Source organism: Magallana gigas, chromosome 1 (genome assembly GCF_963853765.1).
Source record: "Magallana gigas chromosome 1, xbMagGiga1.1, whole genome shotgun sequence".
NCBI lineage: Eukaryota > Metazoa > Mollusca > Bivalvia > Ostreida > Ostreidae > Magallana > Magallana gigas.
Window position 1 is genome coordinate 49,069,342 of NC_088853.1, and position 19,844 is coordinate 49,089,185.

At 32.7% G+C, this 19,844-nt stretch overlaps 1 protein-coding gene across 4 annotated transcripts in view; it reads right to left on the reverse strand.

Annotated features, from left to right (window-relative positions):
• LOC136270767 (uncharacterized) overlaps window positions 1–19,844 on the reverse strand; it is a 50,187-nt gene that overhangs the window by 27,940 nt on the left and 2,403 nt on the right. For all 4 annotated transcript variants that reach the window (XM_066069432.1, XM_066069429.1, XM_066069424.1 and 1 more), the window contains exons 3-6: window positions 18,805–19,032; window positions 17,854–18,105; window positions 1,008–1,235; window positions 35–286 (exon numbers count right to left, since the gene is read on the reverse strand). In XM_066069432.1, the coding sequence (XP_065925504.1) occupies window positions 35–286; window positions 1,008–1,235; window positions 17,854–18,105; window positions 18,805–19,032 (960 nt within the window). The remainder of the gene's footprint in view (window positions 1–34; window positions 287–1,007; window positions 1,236–17,853; window positions 18,106–18,804; window positions 19,033–19,844) is intronic.

Genomic DNA, 19,844 nt, shown 5'->3' on the forward strand with positions numbered 1-19,844 from the left:
CTCTATTTATTCCGTGCTATTCTATAAATCTTACCATAAACTTCAACCTCACACAAATCGTTAAAGGCGTAAGTGGAATATCCAGCAGGGAAGGGACGATGAGTTCTGTTGTTGTAGTAAATGACATATCTCCCGTGCATAACGCATGTTACACTGATAGGGTTCGGTATTGTGGCTCTGGTATATTTGTTGTCCTTGAAACACAGTCTCCAGTCCTTTCTGTGGGTGGTGTTCGATACATAGATTGAAAATCCCAAGAATCTACTTTTAAAGTAGTTGTTTTCATCTGTAAGTTCAAGAACACCGAACAAAAACTTATTTCAGTGTAGAATAGTTAATGTTTAACAAATTTGTAAAAAGGTATGTCTTAAAAATACACAAAGTCAAGACTGAACAATTGAAGTGTGTATGTTTATATAAACTCGGTTGGGGAGAGAGAGAGAGAAAGAGACAGAGAGAGACAGAGACAGAGAGACAGGGAGAAACAGAGAGAGAGAGAGAGATAGAGAGGCAGGGGCACATTTTGAGTGTAGAATCAATTTTATACACTAATATATGATTTGAAGATTTTCTTGCATCGCCATTGATGTCATCTGACCTTGTTTAGTGGCAACGATTATTTGACCATCTTTAAGGCTTATTATTCGTCGTTTTTATACGTATTGCTGTTTCATAGAAAATGTCTAACACACATTATGCATATCAATATTTATGAGACTAATTTTTGTAAGCATCATAAAACTTATGCATTAATCACACAGGATGAGGCTGTGAATATTCGTCAATTAAAAGGAACCTTATAGGTCCATATAAGAATGTCATTTCTTTTGAATATTAAGTTACGTTTCAGTTACAGTACTTTGTAGATGAATAAATCAAGCAGCCCAATTCTGTGTCTCAAGTATTCAAACTTAACAAATACATGTATGTATGCTCAACATAAATATCTTCAGATAAGTAATCTAATAGGAACATCCTTCTTTTTCACTTCGTTGGTCGATAAATACCCCAAGCGACATTGTCCGTCCTGTATTGTATAAAAACGTGATGCAGGTTCCGCACTTTTCCTAGATCCACCTGCCATTCTGCTATTGATTTATCATCCGCTGAAATCGCACACTGTCCTCCAGCCGGGGCGAGATCTGATCGACGTCCGTCAACAGCATAGGTTGCATTCCATGGTGTGCCGTGAAAGGGATAACGCTGCCAGGCATGTCTTCGCAGAGCAATGTTTTCTGTAAAACGTCAAAAATTAGAGTTTCGTAAATGTAACCGTATATCCTAGGTTTTTTTCCTTCCATATTACAAACTTTGCGAAAATGGGGTAAATGAGTGGTGTTTTCAATTTATGTCAGTCTTAATTTCATTTACTTTGAATATTTCTAACTTTGAATGGAGACCAATTTTGCTGGTGTAAATAGGCGAAAGTCTATAACTTTCTAAGATTATTGGATTGTAAGGAAAAGTACTTCATACTGTAAGAATGAAAAAATCTGATCATGCAGCTTTAAATACTCTTTTGGGTATATGGGTCTGTACTAGAAAATTTCAATCTTCAGTACACGTCGTGTCTGATAAGCAATCTATCGAAGAATACAATCTTCATTCCGGGGGATGGGGGGGGGTAGATTATTCGGCAATGGTGTTAAAAGAAAGCTTATGCATTCATGACTTTATACAAGATGGAGTTGTGATTAGATAAGCTGGAATAGAAATGTTAAGTTGCATTTTCCGTGTCTGTTCTTTATACACTTATCGGTTTATCATTTTTTTGTGTATTGTGTATCCGGTAATCAGAATATTTGGCAAAGACGAACACAAATTTTCCTCTTAAAAAGTATTGCTTTACAAGATAATTTAAGAACATTCTACGTTTTTGTTTTAAGTTTATTTAAGATATGAAATAAAATAAATAAACCCTCTAGTATTTATTCGACAATATGAATTACGATAACTTATATGACTATATATACATGTGTGTATACGCATACATAGAAACATAATGTGTATACACATGTCTAGAAACATAACAATAGACCAACTTTCATTAACTTTGATATCTCGAACCATCAGATAACTCAAAGTTTTTACAGACCAATTCGAGATAGCACAAATTAACGCTGGTCCGTTCATTCACAGAGATAAAATTGATGCAGTAGGAGAAGTTTCGACATCTTATTAGATAATATGTAATTAACGCGAATAAACAAAATCAATATATATTTAAACAATTAACTGGAACGGAAAGCTTTTTAAAATCTATTTACAATATCAAAAGTAGAAAATAAAATGTCGGTGATTTTACAGCTGCCTTTCATTTTGAAGCATTATAGGATAAATTGAATAGTATTATAATATTTGAAATTGATTAAAAGCCCGGGGTTTAAATTTACAATTTAAAAATACGGATGTTTACTGTTTTAAACGTGCATGTGCCTATTTGTGTATACTTTGTGGTTATTACATGTAAGTATAGTCACTGGCTTGTACATGCGAATTAACACTTTTTTATACTCATGCATTTTTATTAGTTTTAAAAGTTTGCTTCTCAGCTTGAACAGGAATGTATTTCCTGGTTTTAAAAAATACCTAGAAGATGTAAATAATATGACAACCTTATTTTACATCAGTTTCCTTGTTTTTGTGATATTATGATAATGTTTCATATAATCTGATGGGGTACTACATGTAATACATACTATGAAATTACATCATTTTAAGGAAATGCATATCATGATATCCGGGATATCTGCACATAGAGTTTGCATGAAAATCACAACGAGCTTTGTTAGTCACTTTTTTTACGTATGAGTAGTGGTACTGTATAAAGGGAAATATTCTTCCACGTTTTATATTCGCCCCTTTCGCCCTTGTTGTCAGCGGGCGAATGTAAGTCTGGGCGAATTTCAGTGTTTCAAATTATTTCTTTTTAAACATTCTGGGTCTGGGCAAATTAAAGACGTGGCGAAACTATTTGCAATTGTAGCGAAAACTACACGGGACAAAAATAACCCCGTATATCATATTCACTTCGTGTCAGAAACTCAATCCATTTGCAATGTAATAATTTTTGTTACATTGTTTAGAAATATTGTTTGTGAAATTTCTGTGTTTGTGTGTATTGACCAATTCCGAATTTACAGATATAAGGAACTGATTTCGAGTCCCGTAAAGACGATAATAACGACATCTTTTACAACAAGTTTATATACTTTTACATGTAAAACTTAGAAATAGCAATAGACATAATTCTTAATATGAGTTTAAGTTCACAAACATTTCTTCATTTTCTATCCAGTTATTTGAGGTTTATAGAAAGAGTTTTTTTATTTCATGTCTCAGTTAGAACAAATCAGAAATAAAACACATATATAGCACTACTAGCTCTAAAAACTCCTGTCCGTATGAAAATCCCCTGTCTTCCCCTGTCACCCCCTGTGTTTTCACTGTCATCCCCTGTACATCCCCTGTGTGCCACTGTACAGGGCCCCTGTATACCCTGTCATCCCCTGTGCGCCACTGTACACAACCCCTGTGTGCCACTGTAAGCCCCTGTCACCCCCTGTACGCCCCTGTCATCCCCTGTAAGCCACTGTATACCCATGTGCATGCCCCTGACATCCCCTGTACTGTCTTTTATTGCTCGCTAAGTAAATAAATAGCTTTTAATTAATTCGGATTTTTAAAAATTTATATTAAGCATTCATTTTTTAGACGGTGCTTGTTTTTCTTTGCATTTCATAGAGGGCAATATTATTACAAACGTAAATAATTTTGTCTCAACATTGACACAAATCAAGATATAATTGTATACCGATAAACCGCTTATTTTATTACATGCATTAAGTTTATACAAATGACCGTGTTCTGTAATTTGTATTAAAAAAAAGAAAGAAAGAAAAATAAGAGGAGGAGTGCGTGAAATCTGCAATGTTCTGTGCCCTGTATAATAACACAACATGATCAGCACGTGCAGATAACCACACACCGATCGAAATGATGAAATGATATATTTTGAATGTTTTGACCAGTGTAATGATGCATAGAATTAAACAGCCTTTATGAAGTTCATGTAAATCGCTGATAATTGCTGTCAGTATTGTTTTTTTTATAAATCATGAGAGAGAGAGAGAGAGAGAGAGAGAGAGAGAGAGAGTTGATTTTTTCGGAAAGGGGGATTAGACCGGTCCATTGACACTTTTAACTTCTATCAGCTAGTGTGCATTTTCCAGTTGAGTTATCTATATGCATTATTCTATAGAATTGTCCTCATGCATATACACTGTAGAGCAATGATACCGTTAATGGATGATTTAATGCGTGACTGTATGCAAATGCCGGTAACGGGGTACCATTTAATTATACACACATGTATTATCTTAAACAATGGTCCGGGTTTCGGATCAGAAAAATATCAGGCATTTTTTAAAATTTTATTTCATTTGAAAAATGAAAAATATAAAAGAGCAATATACAGTTTTAATTCATATCACTGTGCCAAATAATGTTCTGAATTTAAAGCTCTTCAATCTTTTCATGTTTGAAATTCTCAGAACTGAAAAATTGAAATTTTCAATTTCTTGTTTCTGTACTTGACAGACTGGGAAAAAAGGTCATAAGGTGTGTTTGAACAACATATTGCATTATTGTGTAGCATTATCGAGCATCCAGATCTGAGAACGTGTGTGTATATACAAGTACACGTGTGTCTGTCACCTCATTGTTATTAATCTCGCTACCGTGCACTGCAAATTGTCAAGAAGGGCTGTATACAGTATATATAGCTATTATATAATCACTGACCGACCATTCAGATCTGAGGAACTGTGTGTATATATACGTGTACACGTGTGTCTATCATCTCTTGCTACCGTGAACTGCAAATTGTCAAGAAGGGCTGTGTACAGTAGCTATTATATAATCACTGACCGAGTGAAATAATGTCAACATCTTCTCCTTTGAAAACTGTAGCTTCAATCAGCTAGTTGTTAATCTGACATGTGTCTTCAAGTTTTTTGATCAATTGATCTGGTCTAGTATAAAACATTGATGTATTAAAAATCAATATGACAGCTCTAAGTTAATCTAAATAATTATAGAAAATTGGTTATGAAAATTGATTAGGATTGCATGTTTACATATTAGGAAATTAATTCCCGATTAAACTATTAGTAACTTTCCATTAAAAATCAATGCAATCTCTCAATCTCTCGCTCTCTCTCTCTCTCTCTCTCTCTCTCTCTCTCTCTCTCTCTCTCTCTCTCTCTCTCTCTCTCTCTCTCTCTCTCTCTCTAAACTTCTTAGGCTACATGTAAAGAACACACTAGTTCTACATTTACATGTATGTTGTGTATGTTCTGACCAGGGCTGCGGAATGATAAAGAATAAGTAATAAAAATTAGGATTGCATTTTTACTAGGAAATTAATTCCAGGGTAAACTATATAATTAATAAATTTAATTCAAAATCAATGCAAACTCTCTCTCTCTCTCTCTCTCTCTCTCTCTCTCTCTCTCTCTCTCTCTCTCTCTCTCTCTATCCAATTAGCCGGTCAGAAACGTATTGAACAAACATAATAAAATAATTTCTTAGGCAAATTTATATAAGCTATTGAAGCTTTATTTTGCTATGCACGGGAAATTAATAAAGGTATAACCAAGAACTTGGTTAGAAAAAAGAAGAAAGGTGTACTCTATCGTTACATAGCTGATTATAAATTCTATATTCTGACTGATTTATTGGTTTTAGTTCGCTCCTATATGTTTAGAAATATACAAAATTAAAAACCATGTGCCGCGCTTGATCTTAGTCTCTAGTGTGTTGTTTATTACCAAGAATCATATGATTCATAGGCTTAAGATATTCATAAGTAAAGTGTACATATATCTGTAGACAATTCAAAAAAATGAATAATTCACTCTAGGTTGTATTCTTATGTCTTTTTTTTCAAACATTAGGGAGTAGCGATGTTCCCGAGCTCCAAAGGACAACATGCACTGAGGCTTGAACACCTAATATAAAAAATAATTCCCGCCTTCACCTGAGGTTTAGCACCTGGTGAATCTCAAATCTTTTTTTGTTAGCATGATTATTAAAGTATCAATAAATTATCAACTAAAACATGTGATTTCTAAAATTACGATAACAGTGTGTCTTGTGATTCAGCGCTGTTGAGTGCAAATATAGCTCAAAATATAACAAATGTGATTTCAATAGCTGAATTAAGAAAATGATATTTAAAAAAACAAGTCAAAAGCCGTACAGGGGATGTCAGGGGCATGCACAGGGGTATACAGTGGATTACAGGGGATGACAGGGGCGTACAGGGGGTGACAGGGGCTTACAGTGGCACACAGGGGATGTGTACAGGGGCGCACAGGGGATGACAGGGTATACAGGGGTTCTGTACAGTGGCACACAGGGGTTGTACAGGGGATGACAGTGAAAACACAGGGGGTGACAGGGGAAGACAGGGGATTTTCATACGGACAGGGGTTTTTAGAGCCAGTAGTGTAGCAAATCGCTTAACTTAATATAATGAATGGTCAACAAATATCCCTGTAGATGTTCTATAACTTTTAGAAATTATTTATTTTAGCCATTAAATGTTGAACTTCTTTATTTTTTGCAAATATATATTTCTACCTGTTTTATTTTTCTCATCAAAGAGAAAAATAAGTATAAGCTTTTGGCTTGTTTCCCAGTCGTATTGTATACTTTGTCAATTATTTGTACCTGCCAATAATAATAACTCGACAAATGTTTAAACAAACTATTGTTGCATGTATAAAAAAAAAAATATTTTAAATCCATTCACTCACCATATGTTTTCACAGTCCAAAAATATTCGATGAATAGGGCTAGCCAAATCATATCAACCCACTATCGAAAGTTACTGTAATTGGGCCTAAAGTGGAATGTCGACCCTTAGTTTAGAAAACAAAAAAAAACATGCTTTATAAGGTATATTCAACATAAAGCTTATCAAGCTAATGAATTATAAAATACAACATAAGTGCATCTTAAACAATGTGTGGTTTAACTGTACCAGGTTTTACATGTAGTAAATACATGCCGCTTTAAAAGTCATGTTAAAAAATAATTACCTTTAATTAAGTTTGCAATAAATAAAATTAAAACTTAGGTATCAGTTAAGCTTGTAACTAGTTAGTATAACAGATGTGCTTGACAGTGTAGTTACAACGTTAACACAACAACTATATCCTACGTTCAATTTCGTAATGAAATCTCAAGTTCTGATTCATCAGTTGAAATCTGTTTAAAATCATTTTGATTCAAGTAAGAATTTTATAAAGAAAGAAACTTACCAATGTTGCCAACGAGTTATCTAACTCAATGAACCCTTCAGAAAGAGACTGTATTATGCACATACATCTTTGTATAAGCAATTATATTGTGACCAATACCTTCTTCCTGTACATATATCTAAGTGGTGCTTTAATATATAGATGCTATTTTAGTCATGGTGATCCGTTCTATGCATATGTACTTAGCAGTTATTTGGAGTATACATTAAATTCATTCATTCGCTTTCAAAACTTTAAAAATGACACATAAAGTATATCTGTACAGTAAGATATCAAAAAGATGCTTGTGTTTCTGATTGACATCTATGCACTTTTTGGAAATCTGGCCTCATGATCATGACGCAATTTTAGATTTAACTCGAAATTTCAGTCAATTATAAAATAATTGTTATCAAAATACATTGTATGACCATTGAATTGTGTTATTAACAATGTATATATCAAAATACCTTAAATAGTATTTCAATTTTGACACTTAATTGTGTCAATAAAGAATCATTAAGACGGTGTACATTTTGTTTTACTTACGTTTTAGATTGCTTCTTGCAAATTCTTCCAAAAATCTGTTGGAATTCCTATTGATACCTATTGATCATCATTGTAAGCAGATCTATTTCTATATTCATATGAAGCATAATTTATTATTAAGACTTAAACAGGAAAAAATCACTAGCTGTGGCCTTCAACTCCACACTTAGGTATATCAACGACAATTCATCAATTAACTATTGTTATTCTTATTTCGACTCGATATACATGTATCCCAGTGAACTTGAAAATAAAGGATACCACAAATTAAAGTCATTTGTTTCATATTTAGATATTATTAAGACTTAAACAGGAAAAAATCACTAGCTGCGTCTTCAACTCCACACTTAGGTATATCAACGACAATTCATCAATTAACTATTGTTATTCTTATTTCGACTCGATATACATGTATCCCAGTGAACTTAAACATAAAGGATACCACAAATTAAAGTCATTTGTTTCATATTTAGATATTTTTTAGACAAAAAAAAACCATTAATGGTAACCTAACAACAAAACTTGGCGATAAATGTAATGACTTTACATTTTTTCTATCGTCAACTTTCCAACAAATTCTAGAACGAGGCAAGCTACTGACAAACAAGTTGATAATGCAAGATTATCAACAGTCTCGATTAAAGTTATTATTTCGTTCAGTGCTATGGTCGGTACACCGACCATGTCAGTAAATAGTATCGTCTGCTAGGTCGAATGCTGAGCGTTTTTCATACTTATTGTTAGGCCATTATCAATCAACATGTCTATGGACCTTCTTGTTTCCCAGATTACAACAATGAGCACACGGCGGTTCTGACCGGTCAGCAGAGGATGCTTACTCCTCCACGGCCTATGCTCCTACCTCTGATTTTTATAGAGGTCGGTGTTTGCGCTTCTCCTGTTCTGTAGTCTTCCTTTGGCTTTTGATTTACAACACTGTTTGTTATTGCCAAATCTCATATTAAAATTGCCAATAAAAAATGAACGTTTCTATGAATAATTAGGCAAGCAGACCATCTTTATTTTTTGTTAATAATAAAGATTTTATTGCAACAAATAAGTTCAAAAGATTTGGTTTTAAATAATTTTTCTTTGCTTAAATTAAAAACTAATCGAAATGAAAATAATTTGTTTCATTTTTTATCCCAGAATGTTATGAAAAAGCGCATCTTTACTAGTTTCATTACAAATGACACGCACTTTTATGTAACGTATGAAATGAAGACAGTGAATGCCAGTTCTACAATAAAATAAGTTTTAATATGTATCCTATTATTCTTTAAACACATTCAAAGTTCTTGATAATTCAGTATTGAAATCAACTACTAAAGGATATTTTTCCACTACATTAGAGTTTACACAATTTGAGGATCCGTGCATAGTAATCTCACAAACTGTAGCATTATAGTTCTCGAGAAAAACTTTTTAAAAACATTTTCAATATATCTTTATATGTTAAACTTTGAACCCCTCTTCGGTTCACAGTATTAGTCCAGTGCTAAAGCTTTAATTATTTGGAATCTGCATTATTTAAGGATGATTGCATATTAATCTCACAGGCTGAAGCATTACTGGCACTGTACCAGTTATCGGCTAAAATTTAATGTTTTCTTGTCGTATTTTCTTATTTCTTGATATTTTTATAAAACTTGCCACACTTTAAATAATGAACTCCTTATTTATCAATCTGTTAGTTTATATCAATTTTTAGAACCGCAAACAATTTGTTTTGTGATTTCTATCAGGCCTCGAATTTGCCGAGTTTTTACGATCTACTGTACCAGTTATCGGCTTTGTGATAATAACGTAGTAAAATCCCGGTACATGTTGATTTTATTCTCTGCTAAATGAAATTTGAATTATGTCCCTTGTGGGGTCAGACTAACGTAGTCGGGGTTGTGATACATTATAAACAAAACTCATAAAAGTATTCGTTTATTATCATACGGTAATTCATCAAATCGTACACTATTCAATACATAATTGTGCAATCAGGCGTTCAACTGCGCTACGAATCTCTCGGAAATTAATGAATTCCTTTTGTTTATACATGCTATTTGTATTGATATTATATGTCAAATCAAAGAAGGGCTATAGTAACGTTTCACAAAGATGTAATATTCTATTTTTAACTTATTACGTCATTTTCCCCACTGCTAAAAGTGCAAAGATGTAAAATCAGAGGTAAACAATGATCGTTTAAGCTTGTGTATAAAACATATTCAAGAAAGTTTTCAAGCAAATCTACTTTTCTTTATTCCAAAAAGACGACTGAATTAAAATATCTGGGATTGCCCCGTGTAATAAACCCGAACTCTCATTTTAGCCGATAACTGGTCTTAGCCGATAACTGGTACAGTACCAGTATAGTTCCCTAGAAAAAGATTTTTCAACATGATTTTTCAACATTTTCCCTCTATATTTATTTGCTAAACTTTGATCACCTTTTGGGGCCCAAGTATTAAATTGAGGTCACGGCTTTTATAATTTCGAATCTACACTATTTGAGGATGCTTACGTAGTTATCTGACAAATTGATGCATTGTAGTTCTCAAGACGATTTTTAAACATTTTCCATATATACTTCTACATTTAACTTTAAACTCATCTTGGGTCCCCAGTATTAGTCCAGGGGTCACTTTTTTAAAACTGTCGAACCTTCGTTATCCAAGGTTGTATGCATGATAGTAATCTCACAAATTGAAGCATTGTAGTTCTCGAGAAGACGATTTTTTTAACATGTTGCCTTTATATTTCTATAATAAACTTTAACCCCCAGTATTGGTCCGGGGGTCACGATTTTACCAGTTAGGAATCTACATATGCCAAGGATGCATACATAGAAATTCCACAAACTATAACATTTTAGATCTTAAGAAGAACATTTTTAAACGTTTCCTTTATATTATTTAAAATGTTTCAACTTTGAACCCCTCTTGGTGCCCCATCGATTGTCCGGGAGTTACGATTTTTACATTTAAGAATCTACATTATTTAAGGATGTACATGTATGAATAGTAATATCCCAAACAGTTGCATTATAGTTCATGAGAAGAAGATTTTAAAACATTTTCCTATATATGTTAAAATCTAAACCCCTCCTGGGGCCCTACGTTTTGTTCGGGGGTCTCGATTTTTACAATTTAGAATCTTCACTATATATACCACCTTTTGTGTAAATATTGGCATTTTTAGTGCAGTAGTTCTTGAGAAGAAAATTTTTAAAATTGTTCATATGTAGTTCTATGTTGAACTTTGAACCCCGCCTTGGGCTGCAGTTTTGGTCCGAGGGTCACGATTTCTACAATTTAGAATCTTCATTATACAGATCAAAGGCCGGAACGCCTACAAAGGCCTCGAACTGACATTTTCTTTAAAATAGGTATCATTAATTTAAATTTCTGTACCAATAGTCGTATATCAAATAATATCAGACTAAAAATATCTTGTGTAACTATATTCGTACATATTATAGTATTTATTGCCAAGCAAACAACATACAAATACACATAAAACAAAAACAAAAGGCGAATAAAGCATTCGAATGTTTTTAAAAAATGGGATGCTGTTTCTTTTTTCAACATTTTAACAGATCCCAGGATACCAATATGTTCATTTGGCCGTGTCAAGGGTAAGAGTAAGAAATTAAAAAAAATATTTCTTTCTAACAAATGCATTCGAATTTTCACAAAATATATATTTTTGAAAAACGTACTTTTCATAACAACAACAAATACCCCTCATTATTCGGGTTTTATGCTAATGAAGTATATACATCATTGTTTACTTTTTGGTCAGCATGCTCGAGTTCTTGGTAAGTAGAAAATTCGTTTTCTTGAATATCAATACTGTTCACAATAGTGTTCGGTTTTTCGACAGATTCGTCTACCTTTTCTTCTCGATTGCGGCATCTTGCAAGTACCTGTCTGGATCTGCAAGTTAAGTAAACTGACGTGACGTATTTTCAAATGTTACAAGAAACAGGTCGAGACCACTATATTTTGTGACGTCGGCATAAATTTGCATACTAAATTAGCCATCCGTTTACTTTTATCGACAAACCAATCAGGTGAATGAGTTGCAAGGCACTGTGGGCTACTACAAGTTTCAGTGTATACAAAGCGTATTGAAAATATATACCATTTTGAATTGTCCTTTGGAAACTCATTTTGAATGATTTTTCAGAATTTATGAAATTAATCTGGACAATTATGTCTGAACTTCAACTTCTATGCTCACATTTAAAAAATATTGCATATGAGGACTTATATCAACCTATTTAAATACCCCATTGTCAATGTTCAAAAGAGAGGTACGTCCTATAGAATTAGAAGCAGTGAGTGTCGTTTTTTCACGTGATATCCCATATTTAAGACAACATTATTAGAATGCGCGTTGATATTTTCTTCAGGGACATTCATCAGAATGCTTAACGGACAAAATACTATATGCTGCACAGCTTGCGCTTCTGCGTTTGTATATTTGTGCATTTTGACTACCGTGGCTATTCACGTATGTTAAAAATGTACAGTTACCTGTATTTATTTCTAGTGCACAATGATAAAGTCACCAATACACAACTGTGCAGTTTTTTCTTATCAAAACCTGTTTGTACTTGTATGCGTATGTTTATCAGTCGTTTGATACTGATCATTTTGGAAGCAACAATTGATCAACTAAAACAACAGTATTTTTCAATGTGAGCATGGAACAAAGTTAATGGTACGTAATCTTTCCTTTTTTACCTTCTAAAGTAAAAATCAAGATGTACAAACATTCCGGCAAGCAATTAAATATTGTGAATAAAACTGACAAAAACCACGTGCGTGTGTTGAATCGTAAACACGTTGTAGACCGTCATGCATTGCAACTCATTCACTGGATTGGAGAATCTGTTTGACGAAAATATTGTCACGTGTTAAATAATACTATCCATATAAGGTAGTGTACCCGACCTGAGAAAATACGATCACGATCGAGTGAAAAATAATTCGAGTACTTGTAAGTAACGTACATGAAAAAGAGGTTGAGAAGAGCACTGACTGAAAACAATACGACAACGGTGATGATGGAATAAAAAGGAACTGTAGTTTTCAAAACAGGTGGACCATAAGCTGCAAATGAGTATCATATACATGAACAAGTTTCTCCAATTTATACAGTTACATTATTATTAAAAAGAGAGAGAAGGGGGGGGGGGGCAATATTTCCTTTCCTTTTTACCTATACTCATTTCTTTTTGTTTATTTGTTTGTTAATTTGTGTTATTTTGTTGTTTTTTTATACATTTTTAGATGTAAATTGTTTTGATTAAATCCTTGCTGAGCCACAAGGAACTCGGACCCAGTAGCAATTGTCGATTTTGTTTTATTCAATGTCATATGAAGTTGTTTTTACTTTGTATATACTTTTTAAGATAAAAAAAGAAGGGAAATATCACATTACATGGATTTCGTCATATTGATTTCCAATTTTTTGGTCAAAATAATTTTGTCTTTTGTAATTTCAGCTGTCACTAACAAGCATGTACACGATCACTTTTATCTGATGTGTACAGATTCTATTCCTTTCTCATATTCAAACGTAGTTTTGAGAAATCCCAACACCAATGATTATCTGTCCTTTTTAATTCAAATTGACATAGTCTATATATTAAACACTTTAAGAATTTCTAAAGATCAAAATTTAATTAACGCTATCATGTAACATTTCTAATTTGATTTTAACTGAACTAAATTAAAACAAAACGAGTAAATGTACATACTTCACACAAAATCAGATAATTGTACAGTAAAACACGGTTATAGCGAAAACGCTTATAATGAATTGACGCTTACAGCGAAGTGAATGAATCATTCCCAAAGTCTCTATTTCATGTTGTAAACTTGACGGATATAACGAATTACGCTTATAACGAAGTTAAATTGGTCGCATATGGGACTTCGTTATAAGCGTGTTTTACTGTATTTAGAATGGAATATTGTTATCACATTTTACATTACATATATGCTGTTAAATAATCATACCATCATTCATTGGCCGTACAAGTGTCTTGTTCTTGAATTTATCTGTTGCTGAAAAAAAAACAAATGACTAAAGCCATATATATTTACAGAAAAAGTTATTCATACATTTTTTGTCGTGGTTTGGAGAAAAAATGCTACGCATGCACAGAGGGTACTAAATAAGTAAACATAAATCGAATAATATGCAATGTAAGAAATACTAACACCGATAATTTTCTTTCCGGTTTAATTGGATTTGCTATTATCTATTTAAAATACTTTACGAATATGGAGCAAACAAACTTTACGCATCGCAATGATGTTACATTTCTGATTTAATTTCATATGAACTAAATTAAAATACATTGAGTAAATGGATTTACTTTCAACACAATCAGATAATATTGAAAATTAAAAAAAATGATTCAGAGTTAGAATATTGTGATCACATTTTATTATACATGTATGCTTTTAAATAATCATACCATTATATGTCGACCATGCAAGTGTCGTGTTCCTGAATTCACTTCTTGCTAAATAAAAAAAAGAAATGACAAACGCTTATAATATTTAGAGATAGGTATTCATAGTGTATCTCATGTTTGGAGAAAAAATACTACGCATGCACAAAGGGTACTGAATAGGTTTACGTAAATTCAACATATCAAATGTACGTACATTCAACACAAAGGTCTCCTTGAAAGCCGGAAGCACATCCGCGAGGACACTGACCGGTCACGTGGTTACATTTTTCTCCATACAGGTAGAGACAATGTCCACATGTCATAGAGCAATTAGGGCCATACGTGTTGTTAGTGCAAACTGACATTACATGAAAAAAAAAAAGGAATTTCATTTTTTTTTTTAATAACTTTAAACAAGTCCGAGCTTTACCGGACGCCGGATATCTCATAGAATCATTTCTGGAATCGTTGACAAAAGTTTGAAAGTAGATGAACGTTAAGGAGACAGGAATGAAAAATATTTACAGTTTTTATCAATCAAAATGACAATATTGCATCGTATCATATAGCTTAAAGTGAGTAGATTTTAAATAGATATGGGCTAGTCAGAATTTCATTTAACTTCCTGCAATCAACATTGTTTTTAAATTTGATCATGACCTTTATTTTAATAATTTTTTCTCTTAATTTTGGAATTTTTGTCAAACAAAATATACCTGTATAATTTAGATTAGGATAAAAAAAATAAAGTTCAACAAACATGTTAAGTGAGAAAAAAATGTATGCATAAGGATGCCGATTTGCGTATTCAGCAGAGCAGGTATTTGCGAGCGATCTTCAAAACTCCCTATACATCTGACAACAATTTTCATGAGTGGTCGCAAGCACCCACTCTACTGAACACGAATCAGAGTCATAGGAAATGGCTACATACAGGCAGACATATCATCCGTCCCAATCGTTTAAATATACATGTAAGCATGTATTTCTTTTTGGCTTTTGAATCGGATTACTTCGTTTACAAAAAATTAGCATAATTTTAAAATTTGGTAAGAACATAATGAAATCTATTTGAATTGTATCTACAACTGTCATGTCTACGTTCATTCTACATAAGCCTGAATGTACTATTTTTCGTTACCAGTTTTGCATTGTCTCCCTTTATACCCGTCTTCACATCCATTTGGACAAGTACCATTTTTGAAGTCACATTGTTCTTTTTCGTAGCAAGCGCCACAGACTTTGAAGTGAAGTTTGGAAAAACAAAGATATATAAAATATCTCGAGCAATGAAAAATATATATGCAAATGTTAGCTTACATACATCCAAGAGACTTAACTTTTATCAGTAAAATTAAACATTATACAATGTAAGCTGTACCTATGTTACACATAGATCCACTATATCCCGGAACACAGCTAACACAAGTTCCATCCACAATGTCACAGTCTCCACCCTTACAGTTTTCTGGACAAGGAGTGGAACAGTTCTCTCCGTAATATCCCAAGGTCAGACAACCTATACAGAAATGAAACAAAGAACTTACTATATCAAAGTGACCTAATGGTTATGGTTATATTTTTCGACTTCTCTAACTAAAAATTGACGGTCCTGAAACATAAATGCTCTTAATACAACAATCAATATGTTACGTTTATTATATTTTATTATATTATACTATATAACTAGACTTTGACCCCCACGGTCATGGTTTGACATTGCAAATATATTTAGGACATTTACGAAATAGATACATCGACATACCGTATATTTTTGTCATTTACATAACCAAGCTTTAAGCCTACAATATTGCTATTTATTTCACTGCACTCTGCTTAGAATTATCTTACTGTGTCTCGGGACAAGCCTTCACAAGCGCCTCCTATATACTAGTAATGTAATTTAAAAATTGTAGAATCGCTTCGAAACGATTTTTAAGGAAATTAATAAAGCTGCATTGAAAAAAACAGTCAAACTATTCATAACAAACCATTTTGAAACTGTAAATAACTTTCATCTAAAAATTTAATTCATATTAATGAAGAATTGTACACTTTTTCACCAACGTTAAACTTTTATTTACACACTATGTTGACGTTCGGACTTCACGGGATTTTTCATATTAAATGCACTGAGTTAAAGTTATCTTCCATATTTTCTTTGATAAACAGATTATACAGCAAATTTTCAATGAAAATTTACACGTATTTGTATTATCGTTTCTGAGTTTATGCATGCAAATGTGATATTGTGGAAACATAAACTAAAAAGCCTCCAATGATTTAGCGTGAATGTAATGCGCATGCGCAAGATTGTAAAATCCAAAAAATTCAAATGATATTCGGATTTTTTAAAAAGGAATTTTCGTTGATTATTAATTAGTGACGCTTGATTGAGATAAAATAAAAAAAAATATTGGTAATCTTCAAGTACCTATGATGTTTAAAATATATAAAAGGAAAGACAGTACTCTTCCGATTTATTGGTATTAAAGCCCATAAATTCGAGTCTATTATTTTAATATAGTAGTATCGATAATGATGATAACGATGATAACGTTAAGAATTTTTTAAAGGAGCTAAAACTTTGTGCGTTTCATCTGAACTAAATGTTATGCATTTCTTAGAATAAAAATGGACTTTCTCTGTACATGTCCTTCAAAATACATCTCAATAAACGTAGACGCAGAAAGTGTTCGCAATATGCGTATTAAGAAAACATTAATAAGAAATATAGGCCTCACCTTGTCTTCATAGCAAACGTTCTTATAACGTTATGCACCAGCGGTAATTTGTTAATGATTTATGTTTTAAGCGTTTAAGCCTTAAATTATGGATTTTAAAACACTATTGAGGACAACTGAAATATTTCTCTTTTTTTTAAAAAGAGAATGAAGAAGTCAACAAACTACGTGGTATTATATCTACTTTAGAATTCTAGTCCTGTATGATTTTTTGTCGTAAACTCTTATTAAGGAAAGAAAACTCCTTAGTTTAAACTCTCAAAATTGAATGGCCTCCTTCATCTCTTAACACTCCTTCATCTCTTAACAGAGCTGTTCTTTTCATTGAAGTAGGTACAATGTACATGTTTCACAACCATCCATCCTTCTTTTTGATAACCACAATGCTTTTACGACGTTCTATCTATTCAGAGTCAAATATAGCCATAAATGTGTTGATAATTGTTGTAGTTTTTATCGTATTAGTAAACATAACATATAAAACGTATTATACTTTCAAAATCGATGTTTAAAAGTAATAATAAACATATCGGGAAGTAAATTCTTGACAGCTGTCTACGTGATACGGTTCACGTCTTCTAAAAGTAGAGGAAGAAGTAATGAATTATTCTTAAAAAATTGTTTTTATCAAAAACGATGCATATATAAATCATTCTCTTATATGCATCACTAAATTTGACAAAACTTCACGCTTGAATAAAATATGAAATAAAAAACTATATGGTATACTTTTTAAAAATGCAAAATCTGCTCTATATTTTCCGTGCGATTCTATAAATCTTACCATAAACTTCAACCTCACACAGATCGTTAAAGGCGTAAGTGGAATATCCAGCAGGGAAGGGATGATGAGTTCTGTTGTTGTAGTAAATGACATATCTCCCGTGCATAACGCATGTTACACTGATAGGGTTGGGTATTGTGGCTCTGGTATATTTGTTGTCCTTGAAACACAGTCTCCAGTCATTTCTGTAGGTGGTGTTCGATACATAGATTGAAAATCCCAAGACTCTACTCTTAAAGTAGTCGTTTTCATCTGTAAGTTCAAGAACACCGAACAAAAACTTATTTTAATGTACAATAGTTAAGGTTTAACAAATTTATAAAAAGGTATGTCTTAAAAATACACAAACTCAAGACTGAACTAGAGAAGTGTGTATGTTTATGTAAACTCGTTGGGGAGAGAGAGAGAGAGAGAGAGAGAGAGAGAGAGAGAGAGAGAGAGAGAGAGATACGGGGGCACAATTTGAGAGTAGAATCAATTTTAAAAACTGATATATGATTTGAAGATTTTCTTGCATCGCCATTGATGTCATCTGACCTTATTTAGTGGCAACGATTATTGTTTGTAATCATCTTTAAGGCTTATTATTCGTCGTTTTTATACGTGGTTCTGTTTCATAGTAAATGTCTAACACACATTACGCGTATCAATAATTTTGTGACAGGTTTTAGTAAGCATCATAAAACTTTCGCATAAATCACACAGGATGAGGCTGTGAATATTCGTCAATTAATAGGAACCTTATAGGTCCATATAAGAATGTCATTTCTTTTGAATATTAAGTTACGTTTCAGTTACAGTACTTTGTAGATGAATAAATCAAGCAGCCCAATTCTGTGTCTCAAGTATTCAAACTTAACAAATACATGTATGTATGCTCAACACAAATATCTTCAGATAAGTAATCTAATATGAACACCCTTCTTTTTCACTTCGTTGGTCGATAAATACCCCAAGCGACATTGTCCGTCCTGTATTGTATAAAAACGTGATGCAGGTTCCGCACTTTTCCTAGATCCACCCTCCATTCTGCTATTGATTTATCATCCGCTGATATCGCACACTGTCCTCCAGCCGGGGCGAGATCTGATCGACGTCCGTCAACAGCATAGGTTGCATTCCATGGTGTGCCGTGAAAGGGATAACGCTGCCAGGCATGTCTTCGCAGAGCAATGTTTTCTGTAAAAGGTCAAAAATTAGAGTTTTGTAAATATAACCGTATATCCTGGGTTTTTTTCCTTCCATATCACAAACTTTGCGAAAATGGGGTAAATGAGTGGTGTTTTCAATTTATGTCTGTCTTAATTTCATTTACTTTGAATCTTTCTAACGTTGAATAAAGACCAATTTTGCTGGTGTAAATAGGCGAAAGTCTATAACTTTCTAAGATTATTGGATAGTAAGGAAAAGTACTTCATACTGTAAGAATGACAAAATCTGATCATGCAGCTTTAAATACTCTTTTGGGTATATGGGTTTGTACTAGAAAATTTCAATCTTCAGTACACGTCGTGTCTGATAAGCAATCTATCAAAGAATACAATCTTCATTCCGGGGGATGGGGGGGGGGGGGTAGATTATTCGGCAATGGTGTTAAAAGAAAGCTTATGCATTCATGAATTTATACAAGATGGAGTTGTGATTAGATAAGCTGGAATAGAAATGTTAAGTTGCATTTTTCGTGTCTGTTCTTTATACACTTATCGGTTTTTCATTTTTTTGTGTATTGTGTATCCGGTAATCATAATATTTGGCAAAGACGAACACAAATTTTCCTCTTAAAAAGATAATTTAAGAACATTCTATGTTGTTTTTTTTTTAAGTTTATTTAAGATATGAAATAAAATAATTAAACCTTCTAGTATTTATTCGACAATATGAATTACGATAACTTATATGACTATAAATATACATGTGTGTATACGCATACATAGAAATATAATGTGTATACACATGTCTAGAAACATAACAATAGACCAACTTTCATTAAC